This window comes from Carlito syrichta, unplaced genomic scaffold (assembly GCF_000164805.1).
Source record: "Carlito syrichta isolate Samal-C Ts95f unplaced genomic scaffold, Tarsius_syrichta-2.0.1 Scaffold304601, whole genome shotgun sequence".
Classification (NCBI taxonomy): Eukaryota; Metazoa; Chordata; class Mammalia; order Primates; family Tarsiidae; genus Carlito; species Carlito syrichta.
The window spans coordinates 84,649-96,135 of NW_007248697.1; the positions used below are offsets into that span (position 1 = coordinate 84,649).

The window sequence follows — 11,487 nt, forward strand, 5'->3', positions numbered from 1 at the left end:
TGTCTGTCTTTCTTACTGTTGAATCCCAAGAGCAAAGACTAATGCCTACCTAGCACATAGTAGGTGCTCAATAAATATTTGTTAAGTGGATAAACACCTCTTCATTTCATCAGAAATGAGTCTGCCTCAAGAAGAGGCTCCTGGTACAGTGTGTGTGTGTGTGTGTGTGTGCGTGTGTGCGTGTGTGTGTGTATGTGTTTGTGTGTGTGTGTATCCATGTCCCCCTATGTCCCCAGGCTGCCACAGGGCTGAGTCATCTGTGTGCCCACTCTCTGGAAGCAGAGACCTTGCTCAGTGTTGCAAAGCTTTGGCATTGGGCATGTCAATGAGTAAGGAGGCTGTTGGGACCTGCGTCCATCTTTAGATAAGAAAGCAGGCCGGGCTCAGTGACTCAGCCTGTAATCCTTGCACTTTGGGAGGCCAAGGCGAGTGGATTGGATTCGAGATCAGCCAGGACAACATTGCGAGACCTTGTCTCCACAATAAACAAAAAATTAGCCAGGCATGGTAGCGTGCACGCCTGTAATTCCGGCTACCTGGAAGGCTGAGGTGGAAGAATCGCTGGAGCCCAGCAGGTCGATGCTGGGGTGGTCATGAGTGTGCCACTGCACTCTAGCCTGGGTGACAGAGTGAAACTCCAACTAGAAAAAAAAAGAAAGAAGGCAAGCAATAGCCTCACGCTTTACCCTTTATTCTTAGTAAGTACGTATGTATATTGATCTGAGATCTATTGCAAAGTGTTATGCTTGGTTATAAATCTATTTCTCAACCTACCTTTGCAAGTAAACATTTTCTCCAAACATATCTATTTTTAAAAATGATAATTTTTGAATGAAAAGGAGGGAGGAGTGAAGCCTAGTGGGTAAGTTGCAGAACTCAGAGCCTGATTTTGGGGTTTGGGTCCTTGATTCTACCACTCACCAGTTCTGTATCCTTCCTCGGTTTCCTCATCTGTAAAGTGAGTACCTACATCATGGGATGTTTTGAGTGAAGTGCTTCAAAGAGTGCCTGACACCCAGCAATGACTCTATACGTACTAGAAACTATGATTATTCCTGCTTGAATAATTATCTTGATTTAAACCAGTTTATTTTTACTACTAGTAGTAAGCATGCTTAGATACTTTTATTGTTATTATAATCGGTATTATAGTCAACAAATCTGGCATTTTATTAGTCAGAATTCCCTCTGGACTGGCACTTATACACATAGAGCAAAAATGATGTTTATAATAATATGTCTGGGATGCTGAGAGATCTTGAATTAGCTTCTGAATCATCGAAGTTACTCTGGCTTTGAGATTGAGTGGATTTCATTACAGAGAAACTGTCTTTTGTGAAATTTGGCAATCAATGAGTAGCAATATCCAAACCTTCATGTTTATTCTCTTGAATGTTAGGAATAAGTAGTGTAAAGACTTCTCTAAATATGAAGAAATGAGGCCTGTTGGAGAATCAACAATATGTTTTTAGCTGAACCGCAAGTACAGAGGAGCTGGTTAATTGGGCCACCTCTGGATAACTTGGGCAGATATACAGAGGCCACCCTGTTGCCTGACCTCCAGAGACCATCTCACCCCAATTTGACTTTCCTAGGATCTCTTCAAGTTGATTGCAACCCCAAATCCTCCTAGCGCATATGTCATGCTTCATAAACCACAGAGTGCTTCCCAGCTGTCCTTCTTCCTGACCTGTTTCTCCATCATTCTGACACAGGACTCTGTCCCCAACTCCCTTGGTCCTTAGGAAGGGGATAGGCTGAAATACGTATTAGGAGAAACAGCTGTTAGGAGAAACAGCTCTAGTGAGTTCTCCTGCCATGAGTCCTTGATGAGGTCACGGAGAGACAGACTGGGGGTAGGCAAAAGCCAGAAAACAGGCAGGGGAGGGAGTGAGGAAGGGAACATGTGGCATCACCAAGGGTACCTGGTCTTAAACCAGGAGAAGTGAGGGCCAGTTGGAGGTCCAACTGAATAAAGCCTGCTTGTGTAACGAATCCTGACTTGTACCCCCCATATCTATCATTTAAAAAAAAGTCAGAAGATGACAGCGGATCAGTAAAGGCTAAATAGAGGAGAGATTAGGTTAGATGCATGAAGAAAGAAAGAACAAATGAGGAGTTGGATGCACAAAGGCAGAAAAGGTAGGTGCTAAGCAGAAATAACGGGAAAACAAGAATCTTCTGAAGTCAGAAGTTCCAAGTGCTGTTTGTGTGACTTTTGCATATATGGTATCAATCACCCTGTGTGTGAATGGGACAGTTTGCATACTATGTCTCACTTAATCCTCCCAACATTGTAAGGTTATTATTGTGCTCCTTATGTTACCAAGATCTGAAGATCTCTCAGAGAGATTGCCTAAAGCCATGAAGTTTTAGGGCTTAGAGATTTGTGTGTTTGAATCCAGATCCTGTGTTCTGTGGCATGCAGCATTAGATAAACAGAGCAGGCACATAACCACAGAGAAACCATCCCCAAAATGTCAACTCTTCACGAGAGACTGGAATCATGGGACCAGGTCATGGAGTGCTTAATGAGTAATTTTGAGAGTGGAATTTTAAAAGAAGCAAAAAAATTTTTAAATGCTTCAACTTTACTGTGATATTAGAGTTTCATTGCAACATTAGTCATGTGTCAGGTTAAAAATACTGGAGTAGTAAGAATGGCCGTCATTAATAAAACAAACAACAACAGATTCTGATGAGGATGTGGAGGAAAAGAGACGCTTCTATACTGCTGGTAGAAATGCAAAGTAGTGCAGCCTCTTTGGAAGACAGTGTGGCAATTTCTGAAAGAACTAGAAATTGACCTCTCATATGACCCAGCAATTTCCCTATTGGGAATATACCCGGAGGAACTCAAATCATTCTACAAAAAAAATACCTGCGCATGCTTGCTGATTGCAGCACTATCCACAATAGCAAAAACATGGAACCAACCATGCAGTCCATCAAAAAAAGGACTGAATTTTTTAAAATGTGGTACATATACATGATGGAATATTATGTAGTCATAAAGAAGGACAAAATTATGAACTTTGCAGCAAATTGGATGGATTTAGGGTCTGTAATACTCAGTGATCTATCACAGAAACAAAGAACGAAGTGCTACATGTTCTCACTCATAAGCAGACCCTGAACAATGATCACTGAACAATGAACACTGTAAGAAAGGGATTGGCAGCGGTGGAATACTGCTGGGATGGAGGAGGGGACACAACATCAGTAAGGGGATCTGATCTCAAATCAGGCAAAGTGGGGACCAAAGGGAAGCCCAAACCTTACCTGTATGGTGACCACTTGTATACCTAATCCTGAATTGTACTCCACATCTTTAAAATAAAAGACTGGAGTAATGGTTACATGCACTGAAAATAGACCAAATACTTTTAACAAAAAAGGCCAATTGGGGACAGGTTAGTTGAAGAGAGGAGACTCTGAGAAGGAGTGTGTGTGTGTGTGTGTTGCCAAGAGAGAGAGAGAGAGAGAGACAGAGAGGCAGAGACAGAGAGAGGCAGAGAAAGAGAAGGAGAGAGAGATAGAGACAAGGAGAGAGAGAGCCAGACAGAGAGACAGAGAGAGACAAGAGAGAGAAAGAGAGAGGAGAAAGACACTGAGAAATTGGGAGTGGGAGAGAGGGAGGTGAGTGTGTGCTGGTGCTTGGAAAGGCTGGAGGAGGGAGGAGGGCGTGCGGCAACACTCGTTCTCAGCTCAGACCGTTTCCATGGCTAGAAGATGAGCAGATATTTGTAGCCAGGAGAACAACTCTCCGCCCACTCCCATTCCCTACCCAGGGTGGATCTGAATAGGACTTCTTGTCCATCTCTGGTTTATTTTCTACAAAGCACCCGCTGTAATATTTCTTAAACAAAAATTTAATTATACAACTTACCTGTTTAAAACCCTTCAATGGATTCCCATCAAACTCAGAATAAAACCTCCCACCCTGACCTACCAGCCCCTGACAACCTGCCCCGCTGGCCTCTCCAGCCTCATGCTCGGTGCCCCAGCATGGACTTTTCTGCTCACATGAGCTAAGCTCTCTGCTGCCACAGGCCCTTTGTATACACTATCCCTTTTGCCAAGAATGTTCATCCCCACACCCTTCAGATACAAACGGGACCCCAAAAATCCAGAATGTGTTTGCAAAAAATTGTGTATTTATTCTTACATATTTAAACTTTAGCCACCTTCAATGTACTCTCTGTTTGATGCAATGCACCTGTCCAGATGCTTTTTCCCCTGCTCAAGATAGTTTTTGAGCCCATCAATTTTGATGCCATTTAATGCATCTGTCATTTTTTGTTTCACCTCTTCCACATCAGGGAGATATCTCCCTTTGGGGACTTTGCCTGATTTGAGATCAGATCCCCTTACTGATGTTGTGTCCCCTCCTCCATCCCAGCAGTATTCCACCGCTGCCAATCCCTTTCTTACAGTGTTCATTGTTCAGTGATCATTGTTCAGGGTCTGCTTATGAGTGAGAACATGTCCCCAAAGGGAGATATCTCCCTTTGGGGAGTTCCAGACTGACCTGGGCCTTTTTCATCCAAGGAAACAAAAAGTTCCTCGGGGCCAGATTGGGTGAATAGAGAGGATGGGAGATGGAGGTCATGCAGTTTGGGGTCAAAAACTGCTGAACACTGAGCGCAGCATGGCAGGTGCACTTGTAAATCACCCATCATGAAATGAGCATACTCATTGAAAGAATCACACACACACAAAAAAAATTCGCTGAAACCAAGCACAGCCTCTCAAACAATGCCAGCTGGTACACTGATGCCAATGGGTTCCTAGAACACTTACCTGGGGTGTGGGTAACCTGTACTACAAAGGGCTGGCCCTCCAAAGGATAATTCCCATTTTGGGGGGATTCCTCCCCATACATATAGATGATGACCATTCTTGACCATCATGATTAAGAGAGTTTCCCTTACTGTCTGTTATTTCACAGTCTTATTCTCTTCATAGTGCTAATTGCAGTTGAAATTTTACATATTGTTTGTTCATTTGTTTTTGTACCTTCCTCACTAGAGTATAAGCTCCCTGAGGGCAGGAACTATGTCTCTTTGCTGTATCTAGAGCCAAAGGATATGTTCATCTATTTAATAAGTGTCTGTTGATAATAATGTCTCCTTACAGTGTTCAGGGTGGCAAGCACCCTACCCAGAATGGATCTAGTCCAATATTAAGAAAAGCTGTACTTATAACAGTCTGCTGAGATCTCTAGATGATCAGAAGTGAATTAGTGGGCTCTGTTGCAATAAAATGCATTGTTAACAGAAAATGTTTTTTGCAGGTCATGCGCAGTGGTTCGTACCTATAATCCAGCATTTTGGGAGGCTGAAGTGGGAGGATCGTTTGAGGCCAGGAGTTCCAGACTGACCTGGGCCATAGAATGGGACCCTGTTTTTACTTAAATAAATATATAAGAAAAAAATAATAATTTTTTTTTGCAAAGTGGTAGATGTTTAAGCATGGCTTTGAAAAAGAAGAAGAGTGAAGGGGAATTACCATGCTCTGCTTGCTGTTGAAGTCAGAGTGAGGTAAGTGGACTCTGAAAACAGAAGTATTGTCTTTGAACCTCAATAATTTATCTTGTTTATTCCTGGGAGGTGCATGTTTGTGAAGGACCGCGTACGTTTGTGGGTTTCTGTGTGTATTTGTATGTGTGTATGCATGCAGATGCATGTTTGAATCCAAGAGCTGCCCTCCAGATAACCAGGAAGCAGGAGAGGCACAGTTGTCCTCTCCCTAATGGAAGGACACTAGAGACAGCTGATCCTAGGAGGTGCAGAGCCTCCCATGGGCTCCTCTGTTACCGTCTTCCCTGAAGGACCCGCCTGTACTCACCACACCCCTCCACACTCAGCCAGGAAGGTATTCTCTCTTGAGTAACTCAGGCTCTCTGAAGGTTTAGGCTGGACGGATGTATATATATTGAATTGGGGTCTCACTCTGTCACCCAGACTGGAGTGTAGTGACACGATCATGACTCACCACAGCCTCAACCTCCTGGGCTTAGGTGATCCTTCTGCCTCAGTCTTCCAAGTAGCTTGGGCTACAGGCATGTGCCGTAATGCCTAGCTAATCATTTTTTGATTTTTTTGTTGAGACGAGATCTTGCTGTGTTGCTCAGGCTGGTCTCAAACTTTTGGCTTCAAGAGATCCTCCTGCCTCAGTCTCCCAGAGTGCTGGGATTACAGGTGTGAGCTACCACGCTCAACCTAAAATATTTTCTCTCATCTTATAAGTCCAGTCAGTTGCCCCCAGTCCTCTAACCCAATCTGTTATATGTACAAGATCTTGTGAAAGTAGAGTTGTAAGGGATGAAGAGATGTGACAGGAAAGAGATGTGACTTTCCCTGTGTCACATCTTTCCACGGAGGAGAAGGGTGACCTGGATTCAGATTCAAGAGAGTATGAACCGGTGAGGGCTGTGACGTGGGGGTGAGGAGTGGAACGTTCAGCTTGGAGAAACCACAGTCACATGGGCCATGGCTGAGAGGTAAGACACACTCCACCCCCACCCCTGACCTCTGCAAATTCACGCAAGTAATATATGTGGTCCTTCCTCTGCTACAGTGTATCTCACTGGTCATAAGCATCACCTGGGGTCCTTGTTAAAAATACCCATTCCCTGACTCCACTGTTGAGGGTCTGGGGTGTGGCCTGGGAACCTCTATATTGTCCAAACATGAAGGTGATGCTTCTCGTCAGGGAAATATGGGACCCACCACCCTAGAGGTAAACTTTGCAAGATTGGGGAGAGGCTGACATTTGGGGCACATAGTACTGACCCTGCTTCAGAGAGGACATGTAGAAAAGGAGCGATATGTTTATGTCTATATGTGTGAACATATATCTCTATACATATATATGTGGGTGTGTGCGCATATACACAAGGGGCACCCCCCAAAAAACTGGAATTATCTTTTGGAAGGTGGGCCCCTTATATTACAGGCTTCCCCCTCTAGATAAGTGTTCTAGGAACCCATTGGCATCAGTGTATGAGCTAGTGTTGTGAGAGGCTGTGTTTGGCTTCAGTAAATCTTTGTTTTTTTTTAAAGTAGGAGTTTATTAAGAAGACAGAAAAGCTCCCACAACAAGAGGGGAACCAAAAGAGGGTTGCCTGAATTTTTTTGTTGTTTTTTTTTAGATTCTTTTAATTTTGCCCATTCCATGATGGGTGATTTATGAGCACAACTGCCCACACTGTGCTGAGTCTTCAGCTGTTTTTGACTGAAAATGTCATGACCCCTGTGACTCACCCTCCCAATACACCAGCTCACACCCTGAATGACATTTGTTTGTTGTTTGTTTCCAGGGATGAAAAAAGTCCTCAAAGGGAACCATCTTGCTGATGTGGAAGAGTTGAAACAAAAACACAGCAGAAGCACTAAAAGGTGTCAAAATGGACGAGTTCAAAAACCGTTTTGAGCAGTGGAAAAAGCGTCTGGATAGGTGTATCACATCAAATGGAGAGTGCCTGGAAGGTGACTGAAGTTTAAACATATAAAAATAAGTACACAGTTTCAAATAAATAAGTTCTGTTTTGGGGATTTCCCCCTCATATATTTATTTATTTAAAACCCCAAAGAAAAGCTTCTCTAGGAAAGAAGGTCGTGAATCATCTCACTGAAAAAAAAAAAGAAATCAGAGAAGAACCAGGCGTTCAATGGGCTCCATTTCTTTATTTATAACATCCCTCTCAACCTTTGTGAACTTCTCCAACAACACGAATTTGTCTCAAGTTGTACAATCTGTTACCCTGGCAAGCTTCTGATGACAAATTCTATTTTACATCTTTTGAATGCTCCTCCTTGTGACTTTATGCCGAGGGCAGGAACCCTTGCAGCAGGGGTGGGGTGTGAGCATGCCTGTGGATTTGATTTGATGTTTAAAGTCACTTTGCTGTCAGAAGTCTTTCTCTTCCAGAAGGAAAGGATACAGTTTCCCCTGAGGATGGATCATACTCAGACTGTCCTGTTGTGTGGCAAATTTGTCCTAGCGTTTTAAAAAATCATTTCACTCATGTCCTTTTTCCTCTCAATAACCAATGTAGCACAGATTAATCAAAGAGCAAAAGTAATATAACATAAATGCATCTGAAATCCTGGGTAGCTTTCACATGACTTTCAATTGGGAATATATATCAGAGAATGCTAATAATGCTCTAAAATAGAAATTCTCTAGTCCGGTTTTTATACTACATGCTAACACCCAACCCACTGCCATGCTTTAAATGGTAGCAGAGGCAAATTTTTCACTCATTATACATTTTAGGGCAGCAACTTGGTGCTGGTTTTATGGTGTTTGGGGACATTTTTGATGTATGAACAGTTAAATGTAGTCTGATTTAAGCGAGGTTTATGAGTTAAAAGAAGAAGAAGCTCCCTCAGCATTTTAGAGCAACAAAGATGGACCCTGTGAAAATAGTGGATTCTTTTCCCATTCTAGTCTCGAGAATGCTGACCACTCCATCCAACCACATAGCGTGTGGAAGCTCCACTGCTTAAGATGACGGCATGTTTTGAACAAAGAATGATTCAGTTGCCACAGGAAGCCCGTGACCTGTCAATGCAATGGCCTCCTGTGGGTTGCGTAAGCTCAGTGTTATTTTTATTTTATTTTTTAAATTTATTTTTATTTATTTTACTTTAAAATTAAATGAAAATTCTCACCCTCAAGAAGCTGTAGTTTGTTTTTGTTTTTAGGGACAGGTTGATTTTTCTCCACCTTCTATGCCTGGGCTCACGTGTATGCCTCATTTCCTGGACAAGCCCTCTCTGCCTCCTGACGAGTTCAGATCTCCTTGACTGACCATAGCATGGCAACTCCTAGAATCACGGAGATGCCCAGCAGCTACACAACTTAAGTGCCTAAATTTTTTTTGGAGACAGGGTGCCACTCTGTCACCCAAGCTGGAGTGCCGTGGCATGGTCATGGCTCACCACAGCCTTGAACTTATGGGCTCAAATGATCCTTCCACCTCAGCCTCCCGAGTAGCTAGGACTACAGGCACATACTACCACACCTGGCTAGTGTTTTGATTTTTTTTTGTAGATATGAGATCTCGCTATGTTGCCCAGGTTGTTCTTGAACTCCTGGGTTCACAAAGACATTCTTCTGCTTGGCCTCCCAAAGTGCTAGAATTACAGGTGTGAGCCACCTTGTCTGGCAGAGTGTCTATAATTTTTAATGCAAACCCACATCCTGGAATCCTATCACAGAGTATTATATTAACATACAACAACTAATTATCAGAGACGTGACATTCATGGAGTATATAATAACATGTATATTTTCAGTTTAATCTTTAAGCTTTGCAATCTCCTGTGAGTGAACAGACATCTGGCATCACGAAGCCTCCATATAATTCTGACTAAAATGATAAAGACTATGAAACTGAATAAAGGGACATCCATGACAGTGGAGAGTTATTACTGCATAAAATACAACTAAGTGATTATTTCCCCTATGCTTAATTCCCACTGATGGAAATTATCAATATAAAGTAAAAGTTTCTTGGTGTCTCTTCTGGTATTTCTCCTAATAACAGTCACATAGATTATCACAAAGAATTCCACAACCTCGGGGGCATTCTGGCTACAACATAAGTAGAAAAAAAAACAGGTAGCAGAAATACATTACAAAGCACATAATAAGACATCTTCGTCTTGTTATTGAAAGTTGAACTCTTCCAGATGACATACAGTCATCCATAAATGTGATTTGCATTTGCTCAAGTGAAATGAAAGAAAATATTTAGCCCGTTTTTATGCCCCGTTTTAGAAATGTTATACATTACATCTAAACGGACTCTCTCTTCTTTGTTAAATTTGGTGTCTTCACTCTATCTTTTAAACACCGAAAATGTCTTCTCAATAGTTTGGACTTAGTTTTGCCAGTTTCGGAGGGCTCTCTGGGGTTCACGGTTCCATCAGAGAAATGAAGTGCCAAGGCCACGTCCAGCATCCCCGAGAGGCTGTCTTAGGTGAGTTTACCGCGTCCAACACGGTGCCACAAGATGACTCACCCGGAGGAAGCCCAGCCAGATCTGTCAAGCCATCTGCGTGAAATTATGCAACCCCAGGTTCGCACTCATTTCTGCCGGCCTCAGTTTCTCCATTTACACATGGAAAGCATCACGAATGGACAAGAAAGCAGTGATGAAGGAGCAGGGAAAGCCGGTCTACACCAAAAGGATTCTTTCTCCCATGAGGTGACACTTCCTTCGACCCTTCTGTAAGGGACGGCCCAAACGGCTGAATTCTTCCATTGTCTTCAGGATGAAAGGTTTGAAAAAGTGGACCTTTGAGAGGAAATGCTGCAGACTTCCAGGTTGGTGAAAGAACTTCCAGCCTCACTTGGATATTCCGGGTAGGAGGAGCTGGAGGTGATGATGTTTTTGAGTCTCTGGAGAGCAATGATTAGGAGCAGAAGCAGAAACGCCAAGAGGCTGAGGAAGATGGACACATAGACGTAGACGTTGGACAGGTGGCCCGAGGAGGGGTCCACCGAGGTGGACAGGGATGTGGGGAACAGCTCGAGGAAAGTCCCATTCTCCACACCACCTGCAAAGCCAGACGAAGCGTCGGGTTCAGACATCTTCATGGGGGGTGAAAAAAAGGAGCGAGTATACGAAAAGTCAAAGTTTCACACAGGTGCTAAAAAGGACCAATTTGACATTCCACCCCCCCTCCCCCCACGACGGTGTTAGCAGAAATTGCAGGCCATCAAACTAGACAACAAAACTTCTTGGTTTTCAAAGGCAGCAAAGGATCAGGAGAATCAGGTGTCCATTGACACTGTAAAAAAAAAAAAAAGCGACTCAGTGCATTCTTCAGAAAACATCCTATTTAAATATCTTGGGTTGTTCTTATCTCATTAAGGCCTAATTTGAAACCCACTAGGGAGGAAAAAGAATTAAATGGCTCCCTCAGGAATAAGTAATGGTGATGCCATTATATTAGAAATGGTGACATAAAAAAGAACTTTTATTTTCTCTCCACAGTCCCCTAGGTACCACATTTCTCTAAGGAACTAAAGATAAAAAGGAAAATACATTTCTGATGTGCTCCATCTGCTGTGATTCCAACAGATGCTCCCTTGGTTGCTCTGAGACTAGTACCCACAGAGTTAGCTCCAAACCTCCCTCCTCCAGAAAATTAATTCCACGCATTCCCCAGCCCATGGGCACGACTCCTGACAAGTGGATCTCTCCAGCACACTTTGGAGAATCACCGCCAGTGTGGGTTTGCTTTTTGTTGAATGTTTATCATATGCTGATTGGCTTACAAAAATTTTATCTCCTTGTGATCAGGGGCCATTTCTACATAACTCTTTTCCTTGAATGTACCTAGGTACTTTGTTTCACATACTTTAGGCATTCAATTAAAAAAAACTAGATTCACTTAGAAGAGGAACAAAAATTAGATTCCTCTTGAATGGGAGATAGAGTACTAGGTTTTCTGTCAAGAGACTGAG

General features: G+C 42.9%; 1 protein-coding gene across 1 annotated transcript; it reads right to left on the bottom strand.

Moving 5' to 3' along the window:
* Positions 1-9,306: 9,306 nt before the first annotated feature.
* On the bottom strand, positions 9,307-10,725 carry SERTM1 (serine rich and transmembrane domain containing 1). Its single transcript, XM_008060367.2, has one exon. It carries the CDS (start codon positions 10,612-10,614, stop codon positions 10,285-10,287), a length of 330 nt encoding a protein of 109 aa, XP_008058558.1. The 5' UTR covers positions 10,615-10,725; the 3' UTR covers positions 9,307-10,284.
* Between the last annotated feature and the right edge of the window lie 762 nt (positions 10,726-11,487).

Coding starts and splice junctions, on each gene's coding strand:
- SERTM1 (XM_008060367.2), bottom strand. CDS start 10,614: ATGAAGATGTCTGAACCCGACGCTTCGTCTGGCTTTGCAGGTGGTGTG.